The sequence below is a fragment of the Bemisia tabaci genome, chromosome 3 (genome assembly GCF_918797505.1).
Source record: "Bemisia tabaci chromosome 3, PGI_BMITA_v3".
NCBI classification, from domain to species: domain Eukaryota; kingdom Metazoa; phylum Arthropoda; class Insecta; order Hemiptera; family Aleyrodidae; genus Bemisia; species Bemisia tabaci.
The window spans coordinates 13,013,155-13,040,767 of NC_092795.1; the positions used below are offsets into that span (position 1 = coordinate 13,013,155).

Below are 27,613 nucleotides of genomic sequence, written 5' to 3' on the forward strand. Positions count from 1 at the left end.
AAAAATTACGAAAGAACAAACATAAATGTGGATTAATGATTTTAACTTCCGTTGCCGCGCCGCGCTGACCGCACCGTGTTTGGTGCAATGCATGAAGTATTCCGACAGTCTTGTAGGCGCTGTGAGTTTCACGCCGACCGCTGCTGAACGCACTGTGTTTGACGCAATGCGTGAAGTATTCACGCAGTCTTGTAGGCGCTATCCGTTTTACGCTGACCGCAATGACCGCACTCTATTTAATGCAATGCGTGAAGTATTCGTGCAGTCTTGTAGGCGCTAATATGTGTTACTTGCCGATCGCCGCGCCAAGGGCTTCTCCTTTTCATCTCAAGTTCTCGTCATCATTTCTCTCAAGTCCCGCCGTCCCGGGCCAAATTGCGTGTTTTAACTATTTGGTTTCTCTCTTAACTTGAATAATTAAAGGTGCTGTCTCTTGTATCTCTGAAAGACGACAAAAATAGAAATTATTATACTCTCAGGAAATGAGAGATTTTGTCACCTTCTCTTGTTTGTAATTTTTTTTTCTAAATCCGATTTTTTTATACCTACTTTTAAAAAAATTGCAAAATTTGCCGCCCTCTCTATATATTTGCCGCCACGGGCCGCGGCCCATGTGGCCGCCCCCTTAATCCGGCCCTGGATGAGGAAGCAAAGATTGCTACTAATACAGAGATATTTTTTGAAGATAATAATTGTATCGTTCGTTGCTGTTGTATGTTAAATATCCTCAAGAGCCTCTCAAAAAGTTGACCCGATGAATTAATTGAAATTTGGCTGGAATGAAACCGCGCAATAATAATGATTTGACCGTGTTTAATGGAAAAGAACTAAGTCTTTGGTAGCGAGGCGTGAATGATCGATTGTTGATATTCTCCATTAGGAGCTGTGGTACAGAATCGATTATTAAGGAGTTCGTTGCGAAAAATCTGTCTATCGCTCCTTTTCCATAGATTTAAATGGAAAATCAATCGATACATCGTAAAGCACGCCACGCTATTTCAAGTCTTTTCAAGTTCGAATTGAGAAAAAGAGGTTTGAAGCTGTATTCCTCAATACACGAAATAAAAAGAATCGTTGCTCTCACTATGCCCGTAGATGATGTCCACTCTTACCCACTTATTCATGCCAGAGATAGAGTTCAACGCCCCAAAATATTTTCCGACCAAAATAAATGTCCATCGGAGTGGTCCTATGGAAGAAATGCGTATATCCATCAAAATTTTATTTTTTTTTATTTCTCTCCCAATTTTCCGTCTTTTTTCGTTTGACTATGGTCTTATTGCAGATGGTACGTAGAATTTTGGTTAATCTTTTTGAACAGAAATAAAAAGGGTTGTCGAAAATATCGAGTTTTCTCATTTTTTTCTCGAAACTTTACTTTTGACGGTCATACCTTTCTTTAATAAGCCATTCAATTGTGATAGAGTTTCAGCAAAACCGTTTTTAAACTTCAGTTAAAACTTTCACCGCAGGATTTGTGTCATTTTAATGCTTTATTTTAGCCAAATGTCGATAAAACTCTCCGCATATGAAGAAACAAGGTTTAGTTATCACTTAAATAATTAGTATATAATTCATATTAACTCCACCAAAAGAGATTGGATGACGCGTTCATGGAGTGTGGGTTGGATATGTCTTTTTGTAATCGTTTAAATAGCAATAAAGAAAAGCATATTTTTCATAAATTTCGGGAGCTTAATTTATGAGGCTTCCGAATAAACAGCGGACATGTAGCTCTGTCTGCACTTCATTGCATGTAGGGTCACAATTGAGTAATCATTATCATGAATCTGATATGGGTCGGAATGACACAAATAGCGTCGGCCAATAAATCTCAAAAAAAAAAAAAAAAAAAAAAAAAAAAAAAAAAACTGAGAGGAAGGCAAGTAATATTAAAGGTCTTTTTTCTAATTAGATCATTAGACGTGATGTATGGGTAAAATCGTTTTCTTCTTCTTCTTTTCCCCTCACATCAGGTGAGAATGAAACGGATAATGTTAAGTGAAACAGAGGGACAAAGACGATGCATTTATACGCTATAAAATGGGCGCGAAATGCATCGGAGATTACGTGAATGTACGGGGTGATGATTGCGAATTCATACTGCGGACAAGTTGGCGAGATCATTGTCATTTCGCCTGTGTGCGTTCAGTTGGGCTCTGCAGCTAGCCCTGTCCGCTTGAACTTACAGTAGATCACTGTTTTGCTTAACCCACATTTCTTTCAGTATTTCTGTGATTTTTAATTCAATACTGATCCTCGCGTAAATTATAGTTCTTCGACTAAATCTATGATTTAGTGGTCGTGTATACAGTGTCCTCAGTGAGCAGACTTTTTCTTCGCTTGTGCTTAGTTGGTTTTGCGACTCTTAGGAGTAAACTCCAAACGTGCTGATTGACCTACAATTTCTCTACATGTGAACGATTGGAATATATGCGGATTGTTTTGCATATTGTGAATCACTCGGGTTTTCCTACCGGTTTTACAGCGGCGTGATTTGTGTTTAAGTGTGAACCAGGATTGACAATTTTAATCAACTTGTTGAATTCGTCATCAAAGTGATATCGCTCAAACAATCGAGGTGAATTTATTTTTCTTTCTTAGTCAGTTTTGGAAATCCATTTCTTTCGGATTCAAGCAATGGGTAATTACGTCCCTCCCTTTTTGTCTGTTTCTTTTTCACACGAAACTCTACCCAGTATAAGCTTGAAAGAGAAACCCAAAGCTTAAAGGAAGAACCACTACGTTTTTGTTTGTGGCCGCCATGGAAATCATATCCTCCTTCAAATCAGAAAACAAAAGATTGAAATGATGTATTGAGAATGAAAAATTTGATTCCGGGAATCATTCTAACGTGCGATTAGTGAAATTCAGGTTCACCTCTACCTATTTCCTTTATCTCTTTTTTACGCTACTTCTCTCTCTTTAGTTTTATTTTCTCTTGTTCCTCAGTATTTTTCCCCACAAAATGAATTTCGTCAAAAAAAAGGACGCAGATTTTCCAATTCGGCATCAGAGAATCTTACAAGGCCAAAGTGGGTGGCGAATCAAAAAACCGACGCTAAGATGTATAAAATACCTGCATAGGTGTGCACACTGCCCTGTGTTGACTTTTGTTACGTAATGGTTTTTTTATGGGTTAAAAATTACGTAAGTCATTGAAAACCTTTCACTTGATTCCCACATTAAATTAATTTGACTTGCTCAGCTCTAGTGAGAAAAAACTGCAATGTAACGAAAAAAAACTAGTTCAGTGTCAATTTATTTACGGATGATAAAGTGATGACTTGAAACACGAGAAAACAATGAGCTTGTTTTTAATGCTGCACTCTCGCCAAGTTCCGGTATGTTTTGCCTCGGTTAGCCGACTTTGCGGTACTGTGAGCGACGTCAATTTAAGTATCTACGACGAATTTTTAAGGAGATGAAATAATAGGAAAAATGTGTCTCTGATGAACAATTTTATGCTAAAAGGGACGATATAAAATTAAATTAATTCAAAACGAGTTACGTGCATAATATTTGAGTGCAGTATAGTTCCTTTTCATTTTCCCTGAGTCCGCATTGTAGCAATTATAAGTGCGTCCTGTTGAGAGTCATCTGTATTAAAATGAACGATGTGTTGCGTGATCAGAGGCGTGATTCTGATTCGTTAGCTGATTTACCTGATTTACCTCGTTTAGCTGATTACCACCTGTAGGAAAGGTCTTTGTGACTAATCCACCAAGAAAGGGATATTTGGAGCTATAGGGCCATTTATTTATATGGAGCCTGACTCCGTGTCATGGGGAGGCTCACAGCTCATGTGTGATAGGTTCATCGCGATATCGCTGGGATTGCACATGCTAAGATTTTATTTTACTTTTTTCACAGATGGACAAAGTGATTATTAAATATACCCCGGCAAGAAAAGGGAAAAGGGAAAAAAGTACAGATCCTTGAAATATATTTCAAAATAATAAATAATAATACATTCGACTAATTTGAAAGATGTAAACATTATTTTGCACAATTTTTGCTATGATAAAATGTGTCCTTGCATTGTCGCATTCATATTAACGTGAACAAACTACATTTTGCAATTGGGAACTACGATTTCTCGCCCATCCGTAAAAACACACATCTGCATAGGGAAACCACAATTGCATACGTAGTTTCTAAACTGAGCCAGATATTGTAGTTCCTGATTGCAATATGCAGTCAATTTAATCTCTAGTATCAACAACGTTACAAACAGCTAATATCTTTTCAAAAATATACTGGACTGTAATGAACTGACCAATTGAAGCATCCAAATAATCCATTCATTTATTCATTATTATTTGAAAAGGTCCAACACTGAAAATCTCAGTCGATAATTAGGTTTTTCCCGTCTTATTCTCCTCACGAACTATTGAAAATCGATTGAAATTATTTTTGAAAGCCCTACTTTCAATCACAAAAATTCCATGGATCTACGAAAAAAAATCAACGGTGCGAAACAATCTGTGCTAGGGCTTGAAAAACGAGTTCTGCGTGAGGAAACTATGGAAGAATGACTATGTTAACTCGTGAGTGAGCGGGCTGCGTGTGGACTGGACTGGAATACTGGTTAATGAAATACTGAAGTCGCGTGTCGCGTCACAACGATGCGGTAATGATAGACGTGGCGGTCGTGGTCAAATTGATATTCTTCAATTACCTCGGAGGCGATTCAGCCGTAAAATAGCGAGTCGCTATTTTCCACTTGCCAACCTCGCTTAATTCAATCATACATGACGAATTTCGATGACATCGCAAAATTCATGGGTCGCTCAAGTATAGGTAGAAAGGCTAAAAATTTAAACATAGGCGGATCCGAGGGGTGCTTAGTTCGCTCGAAAAAAAAGAGGGACGCACGAGGGGGAGAAAGAAAGATGAAAGGAACGGAGGAAAGAAGAATAAAGGACGCTTATATTTGTTAATTATTCATGATGAAAATGACTCAAACTGCATATAAAATACTTTAAAAATTTCGACAATTTTCCGGGGGAAGCTCCCCGGCCCCCTTTGCCCCCCTGACCAGTCTTCTCCCGGTTCGAAGTGTCTGGATCTACCTATATTTTGAAATCTTATTGGCCAAAAAGTAGTAAATTTTTGCATCGATCTTTATCAAAACTTACTCAAATGAAGCGATTCATCTATTCTCCGGGAAACAAAAGTGATTAAATTTTTATGAAATTACTCGTGAAGTATTCCTGTCAAGGGATCGAGAATATACAGGAGAGCCACATTGACCTTGTCTGTCTCTTTAGCGATCGACACTGAGAAAAAAATCTCGGTGTATTTACTAAGAAAAGGGTAAAATTACCAAGAATTCAGGGTTCTAATTGATCCCAGTTTTTTCTTGGTTAAATTACCATTTATGGAATTGGTCATTTTACCGAGAAATCTCGATAAAATTATTGAACTTTCTCGGTAATTTTACTAGACCTTGGTAAAAACGCCAATATTTTTTATCGACTGTGGTAGAATTACCGAGATATAATGGCAAAGTTACCGGGAATTGATTACCAATAAAACTGGTGTTTTTACCTGAAAAAAACAGTAAAAATACCGGTTTTTAGGTAAGCTTACCAGTCTGTCGTGGTAAAATTACCAATAAGTTGTTAAAAAAGTGAGATGGTAAAGGTACAAACGGACCGTAGTAAAAACGCCGAGAATTTTTTTCAGTGAGCCCTTAGAATCTATATGAATACTGAACTTGGTTGCATATGTTTCAGGCGGCGACAGAGGCTAAGAATCCGATGGGGTCACTGACGGACCCATGACCGTCATGCCCTCCAGGATCCGACTCAGCCGGAATATTTGAACCAAGATGGCGCAAGGGGCTGGAACTGAAGAAACATGCAAACGCGAGGAAAACCACGAGTTGGAACACTTCATCGACAAACAGCGACTCGAGAGCTTCGAGGATTTTTACGGAAGGTTCGAGCTTACGGAAGACGCGACTTGTGGCTTCGGGTGCATTAAGGGCGAGTTCCTTCAAAAATGCGCCAACAAAAAGACGTTCGCTATCCTCTACGGCTTCTTCAGCTGCATTTTCGCGGCATCTTTCTTATACTTCAACGCCACCATTTCTACCATCGAAAAACGCTTCAAAATACCTAGTCGACAAACTGGTAAGTTCAGCCTCACGTCACAAAAATTTATTGCCAAAATGTGCACAAAAAATTATTCACTCTGGAAAAAAACACACTGGATCTAGAGTCCAGACTCTTGAAAACATTGGCAAGAAAGAATACTCTTAATTCAATCGGATTTTTGCTCGGATCAAAACGAAATCCGCTTAAATTAAGCGGTTTAGGTTCTTGATTTAAGCTATATTCTGATTGAATCAAGAGTACTTTTTCTTGCCGATGTTTTTAAGAGTCTGGACTCTAGATCCAATGTGTTTTTTTCCAGTGCAGAGCTCACAGAGAGTTTCTGTACACGTATCTGCTGTTAATTTAGCAGTTTATAAACTTCCAGTATGTTATTCTTGCAGATTTTTTCACCCTTTTGCTCCCCTTCCGAGTGACATTGGCGAGGCGTGATCGATTATCGATATTTCCCCATTTGAGGCTGTAGTAAAGAATCGATTATTAAGGTGTTCGTTGCGAAGACCCTGTTTATCGATCTTTTTCCATTGGTTTAAATGGCAGATCGATCGCGCCACTGCCGATTGAAGGAAGTGCACCGCCTTCCTTAAAGATAACAAATAAATACGTACATGAAAATTAAAAAAAAAGGCGAGATAATATTTTTATTATTTTGCAAGAGCTTTCGTGTTACATCTTGACGTTCGAAGACGGGATGATGAATTAAGGAGCGAGGGGACAAAACAAAACTTTGATCTGGTACGGCCAGATGACGTTCTTGCCGCCAGCGGAAATTTTCGATGTGATCCATGTCTCTTCTAAAATTTTGCGAGAAAGACGACGATGGCACTGTTTTTTCTGGCAATCAACTCTCAAGCTCAAAAATAGCTCTTAAAGTTGAGGCCGTAATGAAGGATCACTCCAACCCTTCATTCAGTCAAATCCTCCTTGCTCGAATACAGCTATAAATTAAACTATAAACAGCCATGTTTATAAATGCATAAACATGGTTGCCAAGGCTGCAGGCTAAATAATGGTCTCTTCGACATTTGAAGCCTCAAAGTAAAGTAAAATCATAGAAATTCCCCAAAAACAGAACAATAACCCTACACGACCCCCCCCCCCCCCCAAAAAAAAAAACGGGGCACTTAGAGTTTGATTAGTTATGAAGGTAGACCAGTGGCTTGGCGTGCTTTGCGATGTATGGATTGATCTGCCATTTAAATCTGTGGAAAAGGATCCATTATCAAGGTGTTCGCAACGAACTTCTTAATAATCGATTCTTTACTACAGCTACAAATGGAGAAATGTCGATAATCGATCATTCACGCCACGCCACTGAGGTAGACGCGCTCACCAGGTCGGCGCACAACTTTGTGAGCTTTCTCATAAAGAATCTCGCAAAATTTTAAGATCAAATGGACCCCGTTAAGCAGCCCGAAAGGAGCCAAGCCACATCGGCTATTGCCAATAACTAGGCAATTAAATGTTTTACAAGAGAACTTCTGTGTGTATTCTGTAAAAAATGTTGAGAAATTTGCCTCGCACTATCCAGAAAATTCACTGAAATTTGCACAACAATCCGCACAACCGTCTTCATGTAAAAAGCTGGATTGCCCTTTTAAATGTGGCAATAGCTGATGTGGTTTGGTTCCTTGCCGCGTAACGCGGTGCAAAATACTTGATAAAATCGAATATTCTTGCATGCATACAAAATGTACGATAAAATATCAAAGTTGGGCGAGCCTTTTGCATTGAATTCCCGAATCTATATTCTCTTTTCAAGTAAAATCCAGAACGTTTAAAAGCGGTGAGAAACACGCCAAAACGTATTTAATCCTAAAAATCTAATTTTACGGCATACTCTAGAGTTGTAATGTTGACCAAGAGTTTTTCACACTCCACCCTTAAAATTGAGTTTTTGTTTAAAATTGATCCCAGGGCGGGTTTGGCTGATCTCTTCGGCTCGAATTTATACAGCTTAGTAAATCATAGGTAAAAGCAAGTTTCAAGCTGTTCTTTGTGATCCAGACAGTGGACAGTTAGGTATGTCATTTTGGACAAAATTCAGGGAGATTGCATCCCTCCATCCAGTCCGTTCATCCCTTGCCATAATTGGATCCAAAAAGATTCTATCTTGTAGATGAGGGACACCTGAAAATTATAGCACTGAAGTCTAACCGTCTCGCGAACTCAAGTACGATCACACGACCTCCACATACTTACTGCGTATACTAATCAGGGTTCAATGTGGTTTAATATTCACGGTCTCTCTCACCCAACATATAGGTATGCGAAACTGTCTCCTCTCTGCTATACTACTTACAATGTCCTCCTGTATCTGTATTCTAAGCTCGTAGCAAAATCAGCTGATGTAATTGTTTCCGGAGACTCAAGCTGAAAGTACTCAAATACTGAGCGAATGAGCAATAAAAACTTTATATCATTTCGTGACAAATTGATAAATTAAAGGGCAGATTTATTGAACTCACCGCAAAAATGTCTGCCTGTTCATTATTTGCCTTTGATATGCAAGATGCCTTTTTCTTCCCTTCCTATTTTGATTTCTTATCACTCACTCTACTCTGGTTTAGTTTAAAATAATTGGAATTTTTCCCTTCCAAAATGTTCGTCGAACTCTTTTACAAGCTCGGGTACAAACGACTGGAGTCTGAGTTTTGTTTGAATGAAGGTACCTTTTTTTGTGGGCGACCATACAATGAAGATTTTTTTTTTTTAAGTTTTATTCAAGATTTCGCCCACACTACAGAGGTATTAAGAAATTTACAATTTAATTTAATGAAGAATTTGCAGGTGTCTGAGGTTTTGTGAATATCATGCTTAAGTGGAAACTGCCGATTGAACTGAACACGAGATCCTTGGTTCAAAGATTGAAACGTTATTGGAAGAGATATGAAAGAATTATCTGGTCTGCTCAAAACCGTGTGTTTAAATGGGAAATACCGCCAAATGACGTAACCATGCAGTAAAATTTCTCCCTTTACCCATATTAAAAAAATTATAAATAATCCTGCGAAATCGGCTCTTCAATTCCTCTCAAATGAGGCAAAAAAAATGTGCATGCAAAGAGGTGTGTGAAAAAATGGCCAAAAATGCCTCAAGGCATTTTCGAATTTTGATCACTTGGGGTGATACAGTAGCTTCCGAGACGCCCAAAATCGGTCGCCGTTTTGCTTAGAAGCGCCGGGTTGCGACGTTGCCATTTTTTAAAGTGGAAACCTTTAAAAATTCATATCTCCGCCGCATCTCAACCGATTTCAATGAACTTTTTTTTAAAATGTTTCTCTTAAATAGAGCTTTTTAGCGATGTATAGTTTTTTGTGGTTTACTTGGCTTTAAGTGGCACTTACGCGGTTTTAGCAGTTTTTGATAGACACAAAAATTTAGTTTTTATTTTACCACGATCGTGGAATCGACGGAATCTAAACAAAAACCAATCTAAATGAAAGTTCAGATTCTCACCTTTCTAACGAGCACAAGATCATCCCGGGGAAACGTTTAGTTTCCGAGATATGACCGCTCAAAGTTGGTCACATGCGCTTTTGCGCAATGTGAATGCGTCTTATCCCTGAGTCATTCGCGAACTAGGGGTCCCTTATGTTCAATTTACGTTGAAATAATTACACAGAGCAGTAAGGTGTACAACACGAGCCGTATTTTCACCTTCGGCTGCCGATGTGCGACGTTGCCATTTTTCTGAAGTGAAAACTCTTAAAAATGCATAACTCCGCTGCATTTCAACCGATTTCAATGAACTTTTTTTTAAAAATTTTCCCCTTAAATAGAGCTATCTAATGGCATTTAGGTTTCTGGATTTTATTTACCTTGGGGAGGCACTTAGGTCGTTTATATGGTTCTTTCCAGAGATTTTCATACAAAAAATGTATTGCTATTTTTTTCTTTCTTTTTTTTCTTTTTTTTCGGAAGGGGGTCTGTATTTATTCCGATTTTTTTTAACATTCAAACTAGATCGGAAGGTCACCATCGCTTAAAGTATAATGCAAAAACCTTGGTAAATTAGCAACACCACCTTCTCTTGTACAATGAGAGCGTCGCCTTCAGTTTTTGTACACGTAAGAATAGTGATTAAAAGAATCCCTTTTTTAAAATTTCTTTCAATTAAATTTTGCCATTTCAAACCTTCCCACAACCTGCGGGAAAAAAAGAAAAGAAAATAGCAACACTATTTTTTGTATGAAAAATCTCTGGAAAGAACCATATAAACGACCTAAGTGCCTCCCCAAGGTAAATAAAATCCAGAAACCTAAATGCCATTAGATAGCTCTATTTAAGGGGAAAATTTTAAAAAAAAAGTTCATTGAAATCGGTTGAAATGCAGCGGAGTTATGCATTTTTAAGAGTTTTCACTTCAGAAAAATGGCAACGTCGCACATCGGCAGCCGAAGGTGAAAATACGGCTCGTGTTGTACACCTTACTGCTCTGTGTAATTATTTCAACGTAAATTGAACATAAGGGACCCCTAGTTCGCGAATGACTCAGGGATAAGACGCATTCACATTGCGCAAAAGCGCATGTGACCAACTTTGAGCGGTCATATCTCGGAAACTAAACGTTTCCCCGGGATGATCTTGTGCTCGTTAGAAAGGTGAGAATCTGAACTTTCATTTAGATTGGTTTTTGTTTAGATTCCGTCGATTCCACGATCGTGGTAAAATAAAAACTAAATTTTTGTGTCTATCAAAAACTGCTAAAACCGCGTAAGTGCCACTTAAAGCCAAGTAAACCCCAAAAAACTATACATCGCTAAAAAGCTCTATTTAAGAGAAACATTTTAAAAAAAAGTTCATTGAAATCGGTTGAGATGCGGCGGAGATATGAATTTTTAAAGGTTTCCACTTTAAAAAATGGCAACGTCGCAACCCGGCGCTTCTAAGCAAAACGGCGACCGGTTTTGGGCGTCTCGGAAGCTACTGTATCACCCCAAGTGATCAAAATTCGAAAATGCCTTGTGGCATTTTTGGCCATTTTTTCACACACCTCTTCTTCATCCAATTTATATATTTTTTGGTCCTTGTGACCGCGCAAGCTGAATTTTTCTGAAGAAAAAGTGCACCCAAGGACTTTTTACGACGAAACAGCTACAGCATCCACGATTCTAAAAATTATAATTTAAGTAAGCTTGGCACATACTTTGCCGGCGAAAGCAAATTGCACTAGGTTTGCGGTCGCGCGGTCCTGTCTGTGCCTGTGTGCTTTTTGGATTGCTGAGCACATTCCAGAGGCTGCAGAGGGTACCACGGACCCCTCCTATTTAAATATCACAGCTGTAACTCAGGTGTAATTTAAAATCCCGTTTCTTCGGATCTCTTGCAGAAATTATCGCGTCCTCTGCTGAAATAGTAAATTGAGGCCTGTGAAGGACTCAATGACCACCGTTGACATTTCATTTCCTGAGATTGGAGTACCTACGTAAATAAGAACAATTCGTCATTCATTAGATGAAGGATTGTAACCCCGTTCCACGGTTGCAAAATTGACAATAAGAATACAATTTGTCATAAAATTACGAATGTGCAATTTCTGACGGAAATGGAGATGTTGCATGTGAGAGGAATTTGCGATTTGACTGTTGATTCTCATGTAAAAGTTCGCGAGAAACACGATGGTGCCACTGGTTTTCTCTGAAATCAACTCCCAAGCTCAAAAAAAGCTCTCAAGTTGACAGGCCCGGACTTGGGGCGTGTGCAGGGCGTGCGGCGCACACGAGCGCCAGCCTTTGGGGGCGCCACGAAAGAAGAAGAGAGGGAAAAAAAGGGGGAAAAGGAAAAGGAAAAAAAGGGGAAAAAAGGACAAGGGGAAAAAAGGAAAAGGAAACAAGGTTGGGCAGTGAAAGCAAGGAAGAAGGGGGGAAATGTAAGGAAAAAGGAGGCAAGAAAAGTGAAAAGAGATTCCGCGAGAAAGGGGGGGGGGCATAAAAACCATAGACAAAATATAAAGAGAATTGCCGTCTAAAGGTAAATTTTCAGGACAAAAACTCCACCTGGTCCGTAGACGCCCCTTGACCCTAAATTTGCGGCTGTGTAGAAATACAAGAGTAGGCATGTAGTAAGGGGGCGCCATAAATCCATCGAACAGGAGCCGACATAGCATTTTAGGCCACGTCCGCCATCGACCAAAAATTCGAGTTTCCCGTCGAAAAGTACCCCTGATACCGCATTTCACAAGACTCGAACAAACAGAAACCGAGATAGCATTTTAACCCACGTCCGCCATTTTGAATTTGAGAATTTTAAGAAATGAACTAAAAATTCGAGTTTCCCGTCAAAAAATACCTCCTGACACCGAATTTCAGAAAAATCCATCGAACAGGGGCCGAGATAGCATTTTAAGCCATTTTGGATTTTCGAATTTTGAATTTTTTGAATTTTGACAGATTTTGATTTTAAACGCGTAATCCCTAAAATCGAAGCTCAGATTCGGATCCCTCGTAAAAAATCGATGCGATTTCATGTATCATACCCTGACACCGAATTTCAGGAAAATCCATCGAACAGGAGCCAAGATGGCATCTTAAGCCACGTCAGTCATTTCAGATTTTCGAATTTGGAAAATTTGACTTAAAACGCGTGATACCCAAAATTGAAGTTCAGATTCGGATTCCTCGTTAAAAATTGATACAATTTCATGTATCATACCCAAGCATAGCGTGAAGGAAAGAGACGTAACGTAGACTTACTGATTCGAGCACATGAATCCAACGTGGCAACATGGGTAGTGCTCAGTGGGTCAGCGGAGGAGGAAGAATAAGAATTTATCGTGAGGAATTCCTCGGGACGAAACCGATTGCTTAGCGCCGGCCGGCGCCTCCCCGTTCGGTTTCACTCGGGCGACCCGCGCGGCGGCGTAGTTCAAAGGGGCAGTACGACAGAATCTATACGCGTCGTTAAACCTTTTTCCTTCACGCTATTTTAACATATGATACATGAAATCTCATCAATTTTTCACGAGAAATTTGAATCTGAGCTTAGATTTTGGATATTACGCGTTTTTATCTATTTAAAGTCGTAAGAGAATTTACAGAATTGTCTTTGAAAATTGATAACACATTAGTGTTTTTTTACGTCATTAAACCTCTTTCCTTCACGCTATTCTAAAATTTGATGCATGAAATCGCATCAGTTTTTCACGAGAAATCCGAATCTGAGCTTAGATTTTCGATATTACGCGTTTTAATCTATTTAAAATCGTAGGAGAAATTACAGAATTGTGCTTGAAAATTGATCTCACATTAGTGTTTTTTTACGTCATTAAACCTCTTTCCTTCACGCTATTCTAAAATTTGATGCATGAAATCGCATCGCATCATCTTAGATTTTTATTACACGAGGAATCCGAATCTGATCTTAGATTTTGGATATCGCATCACACGTTTTAATCTATTTGAAATCGTAGGAGAAATTAAAGAATTGTCCTTGAAAATTGATCACACATTAGTGACTTTTTACCCCGTTTTTTTTCTACGTTCACGTAATGAAATTAGATGAACAGTTGACTCATCGACTAGTCTAGCCTAACCCCCCAGAATCGGTCTAAAGGGCGAACGATTTTATCAGATAAGATGTACGGTCCTAGTTTCCGGGCAATTTCGGTTTGATGGAATCTGCGATGAGGAGAAACGGAAGATATGCGAAACTCGGGCGGATATTAAGTGAGAAACCAGGTAGGGGAAAGGCTTTCTTGCCGAAAAGTTAGTGCTCGGGCCAACTTACATGGTCACTGGAGCATTGTATAGCAGGTTGTGGGAAACTATTTTTTGCAGCAACAACCAATTGGATCGAATTTTGCTAAAAGGAACTAACAGCATTTCAATGTTGCTGGGATTGTGCAACTTAGGTACATTCTTTGCAAAAAGTAAACTTTGCGACGGTAATTTTCGTCTTGAATTCATAGATTATTGGGAGTAGAGGTGAAACTAGTTTAGATGATCGTTTATGTTTGCAAGGTTAGCGACATTGGAATGCTCTTAAGTTGAGGCCAAAATGGAGGGGATATGGATATCCCACGCTATCCGGAGAGTCCACCTCTACATCAAGACAAACTCTCCATGCAAAGATAGGGAGCAAATACATTGACAGGGTTGCCGTGATTTCAGTTTAAGAGTCCCCAAATAAGATGGCAGCCCTGTCAATGTATTTGTTCCCTATCATTGCATATAGAGAATTTGTCTTGATGTAGATGTGGAATCTCAGGATAGCGTGGGATATCCCCTCCATTTTGGCCTCAACTTGAGAGCTTTTTTGAGCTTGGGAGTGAATTTCAGAGAAAACCAGTGGCATCATCGTTTTTCTCGCGAACTTTTACATAAGAATCATCAGTCAAATCGCAAATTTCCCACACATGCAACATCTCCATTGTTTTTTCCGAGGTTTTTTTACGAGTCATCAGAATTTTTTTTTAAATTCTCAGTCAAAAACGTCAAACAGTTTCCTGGTAAAACTGAAATTTGCGACTGGAAATTTTACAACACTGAGATGTTGTTATTACCTTCTTCCGTCTGGAATACGATGAATTGAAGTCCTCGAGGAGTGAAGGAAATTGATCATATTTTTGAGAGGATTGAGTTATTGGTGATATTTAGCAAATCTTCCATCAAAGTAATGAAGTATCATGAAACTTAAAATACGTAACTGTAAGCTTAGGTAATATACGGTCCATGATCGATGATTATTACATGGTCTTTGGTCCAGATCTGCATGACATCAGAGGAGAATGCAATAGTGAATTTCCAGCGAAAAATACACTTAAATTGATTTTGATGGGTACACACTTACATAGTCACTGGATGCAATGCGGATGTATGTTTTTTATTTATGAAAAAAAGGCTTCCTCTTATCGCAGCTCATTTACACTACTGTCATCAAAACTGTATTATTGCTCAAAAATGTATTGCTCTAATCTTGTCCTCTCTTTTGCAGGCATGATTTCGTCTGGGAATGACATTTGCCAATTTTTTGCATCGATTCTCATTAGTTACTACGCAGGCAAGGGTCACAGGCCACGATGGCTGGCGGTTAGTTCCCTGATGTTGGCCTTGTTTTGTATTACTAATAGCTTGCCATATTTTATTTTTGGGCCCGGCGACGATGCCAAATCTGTGACGAAGGAGTATGGCTCAATTAGTTCCTTTAATTTTAGTTTGGATAAAGGTAATGTATGCAAGTTCCGTTGTACATTTGACAAAATAACTCCAAGATTTAATTCAATACATTTAATTTTCTCACCTTACGGATATTTGACGACTAAAAACTACAAGATAATCGATGAAAAGTCATCTAAACATCATGACCAGAAAAAGTGAGGGAGAGAGAGATAAATAAAACAAGAGCATGGACGGGAATGGGGGGGGGGGCTTGGGGGCCGGTCCCCCACATTTCTGCTTGGCCCCCTCCAAAAAATATCAAGGGCCCAATCTACTAATCAGTTCTGAGTTAAAAGGCACAGTGAATGCAATAAATATGAGCTTAATTCTGATACACCTAATCAACCAAATATGTCGGAAGATGAAAAAAAAGTCAGCGAAATTTCTGTCACCTGTAATATTTAATTCCATTTTATTTGTCATTGAGGATGGCTTAAAATTGCTCTTGAGACGTTCCAATTTTCCAAATTTTTCCGGGAGAGCCCCCCTCAGACCCTTCTTAGTCCAAGCTCTATATCTTCCTGTGTGTTAATTAAATTCATGGGCAAAACACAGGTTTTGAATGGAAAATACGGCTTTGAATCAATCAATTGCATGTTTCACTTTCAACGTGGATTTGTTTTTTCAAGACAGTACGTTATGTCAATCAAAAATCGGCGAATGCGACAGAGAGGGAAGCATCTGGCCGCAGTTAATTTTGTTTGGTGCACAACTAATAGCTGGCTTAAGTGGCTCCCTTTATCACACCCTGGGAATATCCTACGCTGATGACAATGTCCAGAAATCAAAATCTCCCGCTTTTCTTTGTAAGTAAATATATAACTCTTTTAGTACCAATGTTGTCTGTCTGAATTTTGGATCATGGTGCGGGACAGAAAATTATGCTGTACAGCTTCGATCAAAAATTCAGATTTTTGAGCCCTTTCTGTTATAAACGCTTCTGATCCCTCACCTCGAGTTGGAGAGGGTGCGCAGAAGGATTTCCCTCCAGACGCAACCAGATTCATATTTTGATATAGCTTTAAAGCGCAGACAACAATAGATCCAGGTCCAAGTATTTAACTGATAACATCCATCATAATTGTAAAAATGTAACTTTTACCTGCTTCCTGTAGGGAAAAAAACTCATGCTTTATTTTTAATCCGTTTTAAGAAAACTTAATTATCAAGACACGATTTTCATCGATTGGACGCAGTACGATGGCGCGGTGCAGTTAGCTTGCTCTGCGCTATGACCGTAAAGAAAGCCAGTGCCCCTTCATTCCTTTGCATGCATCACGCACATCCATCGAGCACGAATAGTTGTATTCAATCGTTGTTGCAGGAGTCAGATCCATGTTGTAGTTTGTCACGATTCTAACTAAATGCTACTTTCAGTCTCCGTCTCTTGCAAATGCCAATTACACTGTTTAAATCACTACAGCGAGTTTTTCCGTGGAAATAAAAAAATCGATACCTCGCTCTATATCGTTGGAAATTTTTTCCTTGTGCGGACCGAGATTCTCTTGCCAAGGACGCGGGAACATACGTATTTCCTATTTGCGTATCATTTCTTTCTCTCATGGACTCAATTTTGTTTCAGGTCTTTCCTTATTCTTTCGGATGCTAGGACCTGCTGTTGGATTTGGGTTAGCTTCTTTCAGTCTAAAAATTTTCGTTTCTCCAAGCCTCCATCCGATTATCGACGAGGGAAGTCCTCGGTGGCTTGGTGCCTGGTGGATAGGTAATTAACTTTAATATACTTGCACCAATGACGGTATTTTTTTAGAATAAAAAAAGAGATCATTGCCCATTAGAACAAATTCAAATATTCCGTCAGTATTGAAAAATCGAATTGAAATTTTTTCTAAGCCTTTCAATGTATCGAGGCTTTTATTCAAGACTTAAATTCATATGTATACAAATATTTGCTTGGCCAAAACTTAAGCACAGGCTTACTATTTAGATACAATTTTATTTTCAGTGTTTTTTTTTTGTTTTTTTTTTTTGTGGTTACGATAGAAATTTAGTTGAATATATGGTGAAAACAGTTGGGAGGTGATAAATTTTTCATTATTTTAGTTAACATAATATCACGGAAATTAAGGGAGCATTAATCTGTTCACATGAAGATGCAACTGTTAATTATCTATTAAGAACAGCTTGCTTACCTTCTATACCTATAAATTTATAAAAAAAAAAAGTACCCGTCCTGTTTCCTTGTCCAGGACATCTATCTCTCTCCTGCCGTTTTTCCTCTGATTTTAGGTATTTGTTCAGAATCAATTATTTTGAATGATAGTTCTATTCTGCCGTGCTAAGGAAAATTGCCGTAGGAGCATTCGAATGTTGCCAAATTGCCTCTTAGGAAACATTTATTTTTGAAGAACTTAATGATAATTTTTCTTTGACATTTTCAGGCACTTTAGATCAAATTAGGAGCGAATCCCTCCGAAAAATTCGCAAAAAATATTTACAAATTTTCCCGAAAATTCTAGATTCATCGAAGGGACTTTTTTTTTCTTCTTCAAAATTCGTCTATATAAAGTACAGTAGGAGTTCGCATGTGTTTGTATGAGTAGTTTCTAATGTACAGTTCCTTTCGTAGGATGGTTGGTGCTTGCTGCAATACACGTGGTAACGGCATGTCTCTTGGGACTTTACCCAAAGCATTTACCTCGCGCCCTGGCCAGAAAACATTACAACAAACGTCGCGCGTATCTGCATGAAAAATCCTCCGAACACACAAGAGCTTCCTTTCAAGGTAAGAGGTAATAGCAACGCTGCATTCATCTTTGCTCTTCCTCCTGTTTTTAATTATACTTAACGTTTGCAATTGCATATAATTACGTATGAAACTTTGACCACGCGCAATGCATCCTCGAAGAAGTCACTTGACAGAATTTCAGCCCCTGACAAGTCGAAAGCGTATTGCGTTGCGACTAATCAGATAACTGTAATCCAAAAACTGTTATCGAAAATCTTAGTATTCAGATGGTTGGAAAAATGTCACATATCAATCGATCTGATGATCCGAAGTCTCTTGATCGATAAAACAACGGGTCAGGCGTGTGGTTCCTACTTGAAAAAATTACTTAACACGACATTTTACTAACCAGATCATCAATTAAAAAACATTGCGGTGATGAGCATGTTAGAATAGCGAAAAGCAGCTTATACTCTCTGGATTTTACGTCTGACACACGGTCTACACTGGTAAAAAAGACCTCTTGGTTCAAGAGTGCAGCTTCTTGTCGCCGGATTTAAGAGTCTGGACTCTTGTTTCAATGCAAAATCCGCTTGAAACAAGAGTTCCAGACTCTTAAATCCGGCGACAAGAAACTGCACTCTTAAGTCAATGCAATGCGGCATTGGTCCAAGAGACCAATGCCGCAATGCCAATGTTTTTTTACCAGTGTATACGTGTATTGTTTATACCTTTAATGCTGATTTTCTTAATTTCCATTATTTTTTCCTATGTAGACTTGGTTCAAACAGTCAAGCGGCTAATGGTTAATCCTATTCAAGTTCTGAACAATTTATCCGGAGTGTTTTACTACATGGCATTACTTCCTTACATGATGTTCCTACCCAAATACCTGGAAACAGTTTTCACGTTCACACCTTCGAAAACCAGTAAAATAACAGGTAACTCTCTTAAAAATTACGCTCGCAATTTGTTTTGTGCCCTGAAAAGTCACATTGTCACTTCGAAAAAAAATGTCCCCATATGAATCGGTTATGCAACTTTAAGTGTGCAAACTAAATGTGCTGCCCTCGTAAATTTCGTGGAGTCTCGTGGTCTATACACCCCGGAATGACATTATGGGTTAGGAATTTTGACTGTTTGCAGAGAGCAATTTTGTACACTTCAACAGTTCAACTTCTGCGCAGCTGAACATGATCCTTAAAAATCCTACGAACAGCATTTTTCATTTGATCTCATGGAGATGGGGATTGAGGCCCACGCTCGAAGTACATGCAATAAGTGAAATATTTAAAGACGTCAAAGTTGAAATAATTGTCAAACAGATGTCAAATATGATAATTGGACTACATTTTGCAATTCGGATCTACAATTTCTGGCTCAGTTTAGAAACAACGTCTGTGCCATTGATAACCCTATAAATACAAATGTTTTTACGGATGAGCTAGAAATTGTAGTTTCTGATTGCAAAGTGAAGTACAATTATTGCTCTTACAATAGACATAATTTATTTAAAAATTTTTAAATGTTCATATAATTTACATGATAAACCGCTAATACACTTACATCTCTGCAGGCGGATTGATGAAATTGATTGACAAAGCGATAGACGAAGAAGACATAAGGAGTATGGAGCGATCCTATTGGTTGAAATGGGTGGTTTTTATAGACTAAGGGACAAATTGATGGACTACCTAAAGGGTTTCTTAGTTATTCTATTACCTACCTCATCTGTCCATTGCAACCACACGTTTCCACTAGTAAGATTCCTCCAAATCCTTTTTGTCTATAGCTTTGTCTACAGATTTCAATAATCAGCAATCGTAAAATTCTCTCGTAAATGTGCGTATTCAGTTACACTAGGCAAAACCATCATTTCTAACGTGTAATTGTTTTTCATGCTCATTTTATTTTTTTAAATTCTGTGCCCCCGTTTTCTTATAAATTTTATTGGCCTCTCTCTCCTCTTCGTGTCACAGAGTCCTTCTATCCCGAAGGTATCCACTCCCCATGGCCTTTACGCATAATGGAGAAACCTATCAATTGTAGAAAAACGCTGCATCGGAGCAAATAGCGATACAAACTTGAATCCCAAATGGACGTATTTCTACCAAACAGACCTATGTGGAGGTGAGAAATATGGGGTGTGCTCGTTGGTTCTCTGGCCGTAAGAGTGAATGAGAATAATAAAGCGCCAGTGACGTCAACGGAGATGGAACCGCCGTCGTCCCGCTTCCGCTTCGTCTTTAACGCATGAGCCCCGTCCATAACGCTCTCTTGCCATGCCCGCGGCTCATAAATCTCGCATTCAGTTGGCACATAGGTCTGTTTGATAGAATGTAAAATCCCGCTTTTCCAATTCTTCAAAAGGAATCACGCCCACTTTAACATTGCTTCTTATGCAGCTTTCTAGAGCACACCCCATATTTCTCACCTCCACATGGGTCTGTTTGGTAGAAATACGTCCAAATAGCACGAGGAATTGTTATGCTGACGCTGATTGTCATAGAAATTTGCTTGATGGGGGAAAAGTTATGAATTTCAGGAGCTGTGGAGATGGTGTTTGCCGGGATTGGGATGGTGGCCAGCGGTGTCGTCCTCTCTAAATTCAAACCACGAGCGAGGGTCATCGCCGGCTACAATGTCGGAGTTGGCGCTCTTTCAGTTGTCATCCTTCTCATGTTCGCTTTCCTTGGATGCTCCGAGAATGAGGAACTCCTTTCGTCTCACTTTCAAGAATCCAAGTACAGGTAATCTGCCATGCTAAGGAAAAACGCCGCATGAGCCCTTAGGCGTTGCCAAATCTCCCTCGATAAATCACGAATTTTCGGGAAAAATTGAAAATATTTTTCTGCGAATTTTGTCGGAGGGTTTCGCTCATAATTAAATCTGAAGTGCCTGGAAATTTCAAGGAAAAATATTCATGAAGTTCTCCAAAAATAAATATTTCCTGGGAGGCAATCTGGCAACATTCGAATTTTCATACGGCGTTTTTCCTTGGCACGACAGTATGATTTATTTTATTTTTTGAAGGGAAATTGAACCGATATCAAGACTTAAAATTTTCACAGAATTTTCCTCGCACGGAGAAGAATAACCACGAAAAGTTCTATGAATTGGCGTTAGGCGAGTAGTTCTCCATTTAAAAAAGGAAGTATGACAAGAAGCCTGCAACGTGCAAAACCGGGATATGTAATTAGAGAGTGTTGAATCGCATGATGAGAGAAGTATTGGGTCTCCAAAGTTGGTTCTTCTCTTGTATTCTCCTGAATCTAGATAATTTTGTCAATGTAAAATTGCGGCAATATTTTACTCAAAATTACCAAGCAACTTGGTGTTCGTGACCCTACTGGATGGAAATGCATCAAAAAGTATGGTGCTTTAGGTTAATTTTGAGGAGAAACTAGAGATGATCAACATTGAGAGACTGAATACTGCTTTCTCCTAATACAACTTCAAAGTGGAACTAGAATCCGAAAGTAATGATAATTTACAGTATGAATTTCCACGCACACAGAGATTTTTTAGAGTGCTTTAATTGTTTTACTAGTTTTAAAATGGAAAGTCTTGCCAAATGTTTTACCAGTTTTTCAAGAGGTCAAAAAGGAATACTCATAAGAGCACATTTTTTCGCAACTTACTTTTCCTTTTATTCTTTATAGGGGTGATTTGGAAAATGAGTGCAATGCTGACTGCCACTGCTCTTTCGTAAAATACTCACCTGTTTGCGCCCCTACATTGAAGCAGGAGTTCGTTTCAGCGTGCCACGCTGGCTGCCGCAACGTTACAACTGACCCCATCACTCATCAGATTAAGGTAAGGTCATTTTATCTATCATAAATTAAAGAACATATTTTTCTGTTTTCGCTTGAAAACTAAGAAGAGACGTAATTTCCAATCACATTGAAAAAAATTCGTTTGCTCGGATACTCAAAAGCTTTCGGATGTAATACGGGAAAAGTCTGTATCATGTCAATAACATTTATGCAACCACAGTATCACCATCGAATGTAAATATCTGGATTCATAGGGGAGGATTGCGGGTCATGCTGCGTGTTATAATCGCAAAAGTGAAAAGTATGCTTTACGCCTTTCTTTATTCTCATCAGATATTTTCACCGGACTTCCTTCAAAATTTCTTACTCACCTTCCTTTTTTCTCAACAATAGGTATCGTTTCAAAGTAAGGATTGATTTTTTTTTTTTTTTTTTTTTTTTTTTTTTTTTTTTTTTTTTTTTTTTTTAGAAATACACGTCTTGCGCATGCATCCAAGACGGAAAAGCACAACCTGATTCAATCAGCGCAGTGCCTGAAGGAGGGTTCAACGTTTTTCCCGGTCATTGTCAGGTGCAATGTCACTACACCCTGGTGATTTTCTTGGTCGGAATGTGCCTCCTCAAATTTGCCAATACTTCAGGGAGACTTCCAAATCTCCTACTGACGATGAGGTACGATAAATTTCAGTAAAACTAAAGATTAAAGTGAAAATCAGGAGCCGAGCCTCTGAAGGCACGCGCAAACGGAGTAGCCGTACTTTGTTTAAAAAAAATTAAAAAAAAAAAAAAATCATGATTATGCATACCTCATATTAAATCCTACAGCTCATTGAGAATCACTTGGATTGATTTACTTAAAATCAGACTCACTGCATTGGATGTCACGTACTGTTTATTTATTTATAGAAAATTGACAACCCTCGAAAATTGAAACTTTGTAGGGATATGCTTTTTATAATCTAAGAGAAATTCATTCAACTTTTTAAGGCGTTAAATTAGTTTAGCTCTCTGTGAAAAAATAAAACTTGTGAGAAATTAGGCGATTTGAAATGCCGTCAGACTGATACAGTGGTGATTTCGCAAGTTAGGAACATAGTTTTTCCTCAATTTAAAGCAATTAAAAATATCGATTCACCAAGAACTGATTGTTTGAAAATGGTTAATTGAAATGGAAGAAAAGCATGTATTACCAACTTTCAAGAATCGCTGATCCTGGTTTTATCTGCTTATTTAAGATCACGACTGGAAACAAACATTCGTGCTCTGAAGCTGTTCCTTGTTGCGTACGCAATTAAATGAAGGCTCACTATGGCGTTCGTCTACGTGTACATCAGTTCAATACTAACCGCATGCAAATCAGGGAGCCTCTTTACCGGACTGGACATCCTTTTGTGGAAAACAGTCTGTAAAGTTGCAAACAGCGTCTGTAAATCCCTTGAACTGCCAGTGGATCAGAGTTCAAATATTCTAAATATACGATTCGTATAGGTAGAGGATTGGAAAACGAGTGATCAAGGAGGATCTAGTATTGCAAATGTTCTTTAATCAATCGTACTTGACTGCACATGCAGTGACATTCCTTGTTTTTCAATCGAATATTTTTATGTACATTCTTTGAAATAATCAGTCTGTCTCGAATGAAAGCTTTGAGTCGCTTCAGTTTATTCTACGTTATTCATACGAGTTTTCACTAGGTGCAGAGAAACAATTTGTGAGCTTGTTTCCCCAAGTCGCGAAGTATTGTGCATTCAAGCTACCAGTATAAGATCATCGATGATAGGTTAAAATATGTGGAATATAATTGGCTGGTCTCCGATTTAAATAGCCTAGCTGCTGATCGTCGTAATTAATTCACTTAGTTAATCAATAATGTGTAACTTTAAAAATAGGAAATTAAAAAGAAGATTAAAAACAATTAATTTAACACGAAGTTGTCCATTTTACAAAAGTCGCTAATCATTAAAGAGCCTCAGGGAGCTCTCCCCGCTAGAAATGGTTCACTACCCGCCCGCCCCGCCAGGATCGCCGCAGCGTGCTGCCAGCGCAAAACGCGCACTGACGCCTACAAACCTACAGGGCTACTTCACGCATTCCTTGAAGTCTCTCGTTAGGTTTGTAGGCGCCAATGTGTGTTCCACGCTGGTAGTACGGCGCGCCGCAGCTTACCATAAACTTGCTCACATTTATTAGGGCAAGGCGTTAAAGTTTCGGCAATTTGACATCAAATTCGAAATCAGCAACTCAAAAACATCAGTAACGATACTTTCGTGATCTTTCAGTCATTAACCGACTTCTTTCTTCCTATTTCTAAGTTCTGGACCATATAATTGTTTCTCGTAAAGTCTATTCGTAAAACGTTCAGACATTTTTTGCCACTCTTCTTATTTAGCTTGCCCTCATCCTTCAAAAAAGGAGGATTACGATCCATCGTGTCAAGCATGATAGGTAATACCTATGTTGAATGATTCCAGGAGCGTGGATGAGAAAGATAAACCAGTTGCAATGGGTTTCGGGCTCACAATCTATAGCCTTTTTGCCTTCATACCTGCGCCAATACTGGTTGGTAACATTTTAGGTGAGTTAAAATCGCAAGCATGCTTATAATTTATCCTTTCCTATTCTTGGAGAACTATGTGCCGTCCAATCATTTACTATCGATCTGAAAAATGAAATACGCCACTTTGAAAATGATGCGATAATCTACTTCTACAGTGAGAATAAAGATACATCCCCTTGATTCTTCTGAAGGATGCTTTCTTAGTCACGAATCGGACCTCTGAGGTTTCGGTGCTATAATTGCTTGAGTGAGGATGAACGTGCTTACGTATATCCCTTGAGGCACCACTATAAAAATAAGACAAACGAAACCAACACAAGATGGAAATAGCGCCAGTGAAAGGGCGAGCGTTGATGACGGCGCAGAGATACATCTATTCGTGCTTGACGGATGTCCGTGTTGCATTTGGAAAATTGAAGGCGTGGTGGCGCGAGGCGTGAATTCGCAGTGCTCAGTTTGAGGTGTCGCTCAGATTTGGGAGAAAAATTTATAAAAAGAGGTCCGATTACGTCTCTCCTATCTTCGGCTGTGTTGCTCACGTAGCCCTTGAAGCGTCACTATAAAAATAAGACGAATGGAACCAAGCAGCATGGAGCCATCGGAATAAAGCCGGGAAAAGGATGCGTGTTGATGACGGCGCAGAGATACAACTATTCGTACTTGATGGATGTCCGTGTTGCATCTGAAAAATTGAAGGCGCGATGGCGTTAGGCGTCAACTCGCATTGCTTGGCTCTACTTTGCCAATGAGGTGTCACTAAGATACGTGAATAGCGTGTCTTAGTATCCCTCATCCCGATCTTCTCTTATTAACTTTTTAGTCTAATCAAAAATCCTGGGAAAGCTAGACGCTGGGAAGAACTAAGTAGCCTCTTGAAAAAACTTTTCGTTTCGTCAGACGCGATGTAAATCCCAAGAGGTCGGCAAATTGCGAAAGTATCATCAACCCTAACGGAACATAGTCCACAAGTTTTCTTCATAGGTAACTTTCCAAGATTTTACCCTTTCAGACGATATACTTATTACATGCATTCTGTCACTTTTAGCATATTTACATGCACAAGTACTTTTCTACAAAGTGCTGTAGGCCCCCTGTTGTCCCTAAATCGACAGATTATACTTTCAAAATTTACCGGCGAATGTTCATGCACGTAAAAAATCTGGAAAACCGTATGGTGCAAAACCGCAATCTATAAGACTTGTTGACGAAATAATTTTTCACTTATTAACGACAACTCATCTCTCTGAAGAAAACTGACACTCCCGCCACTTAATTTGCGTGGATCAAAAATTGACAACTAGGTAACCAAACAAACAAGACGAAGGGAGAGTTGTTCGTAATTCATCATCTCATCTCACAGAAAAAAATGTACTGTTTCAGACAATACATGTTTGGTGTGGGGCAAAACGTGCCTTGGGAAAGGAAATTGCTGGTTGTATGACCTAAAAACCATGAGATACACCATTAACATTACGGCCGCAGGTGAGTGACAAAAATAATTTGCATGTATTCCTTACGTTGAATGTATAATAAGCACACACTGTGTTGCATACCTAAGTCCTACTCTGACAATAGTCATTATTCTGGGATAATATGAAAAAAACGGGTGGAAGAAGTCCTGGTATATTGGTAGAGGGAGGAACTAATACCAGATGATTCATACCACGCCGCGCGGCCGCATGAGATGAGATGACTGATGAAACTCCTTCAGAATCGAGGGTTGGCAAATTATCGTACCGTTATCAATCGACTGTCTACCAGCTCGTAAGGCACTTTGAAAGCATCGAGTTCTGGTTGCGTGATGTGTGTACGAGTTCGAGCCCCTAGAGCGAGTGGAATTGTATGCAGTCTTGATCCCCTGCTTTAGTGGGACGTGCAATGCCTACTGGAGAGCCATCAGAGGTATAGAGGATCGAGTGATATTTTTTAATAAATATTTATAATTTATATATATTTTATTGGATTGTCGTAAGTAAAATTCTTCGTCTTAAAGTGGATATACTTTCGGAAAAAATTGAAAACTTGAGCCCATTTATTGGTTTTATTCTTCAAGCTTTGAATTCATTCGTATCATGACCTTCCATACAATTTTTCAACTAAAGCTGTTTTTTTTTTTCTCCGAATTACAAAAGTATTGCCTAGCCTCTATATCTACAATACCTTTCATTTGCCTTTGTGGTGTCATTTACATGGGTTTTACTTTTCCTTGGAGGTACTTCTAAGATTTTCGTTTACCATCATGCCAAGAAGAATACCATGTGCTTGATAATTGTGAAGATTATTTGCATAAGATTCAGCACTAAGTCAACGTTCAAGATTTCCGTGTGTTTAAAAACCCCCTTTTTGCGCAAAAAATCAGTTAATACTATTTAGTTTTACATTCTAAGTACCTAAATGTGACGTACTAATTACTCAATGCACTCAATTTCTTCTCTCTTCACTTTCAGCATTCATGGCAATTGGCACATTACTTGATGTGGGAGTTTGGTACTTTTCGAAAAATTTGAAGATGTTCGATGATGAGCCAAAAAAAATCTTGAGAAACTCAATAGGTTAAGAGAGGTCGTATGATACAGATGTGTCAATAATTTGTTACATAATTAAATAAATAAATTTTCTAAGGTTATTCAAAAATAAATCATGATTTTGTTACATTTTCTAAGAGGATATTTACTTCTTTCTCTTCTTTACTCCTTTTTCTCTCCCGATCTCCCCAATCAGATACCGACTAGAGATTACAGAAATTAAAATGTGTAAATACATGTGCCTGAATCATGTATTATTTATCGAGGTATTGAAATTTCATTAGTTCATTGCATACAAATTGTTTTAACGTTGTATCGAAATTCGGTCAGATTTGGACAGTGCTGTAATTTTGCTTTATTTTGGAATGATTTCTGTAAGATACATAGGGAGAGCCTTGTATTAGGTTGAAATGAAATGTATAAGAACCAAAACATTTTGATGCTAGAACATATCGTAGTAACTTTGTTTCCCAAGTTCTAATCTATTTTATTGTAATTTTACAAAAAAAAAAAAAAAAAAAAAAAAAAAAAAACTGAAACATTTTTTTCTTTAATTTTACCATAAAAGATGGTATTCTAAGAAAATTTGATAGGGAGGAGTTATCAATGGATGCTGAAACTGCAGGATTGCATACCTTGTTTGCAAACTTGCTGTCAATTTCCTTTATTCAAATGAGTATATTCTCAACATCATTTTCTTATAACTCCTCTAATTATTTTCTCTGAGAGAAGAAAATTTGTAAAAATTTCAAAGAGTGGTTAGTAGTTCGTTTGACCTACTTTTATAGA

The 27,613-nt window shown here is 38.5% G+C and overlaps 1 protein-coding gene across 1 annotated transcript; it reads left to right on the forward strand.

Annotated features, from left to right (window-relative positions):
- The first annotated feature begins 2,125 nt into the window (after positions 1-2,125).
- On the forward strand, positions 2,126-26,966 carry LOC109044301 (solute carrier organic anion transporter family member 74D). The gene is made up of 13 exons (XM_019061951.2): positions 2,126-2,581; positions 5,742-6,140; positions 15,057-15,287; positions 15,910-16,086; positions 16,863-17,003; positions 17,868-18,023; positions 18,743-18,907; positions 20,512-20,716; positions 21,629-21,782; positions 22,212-22,414; positions 24,214-24,317; positions 25,680-25,781; positions 26,747-26,966. Exons 2-13 carry the CDS (start codon positions 5,837-5,839, stop codon positions 26,854-26,856), a joined length of 2,052 nt encoding a protein of 683 aa, XP_018917496.2. The 5' UTR covers positions 2,126-2,581; positions 5,742-5,836; the 3' UTR covers positions 26,857-26,966.
- The last annotated feature ends 647 nt before the right edge of the window (positions 26,967-27,613 follow it).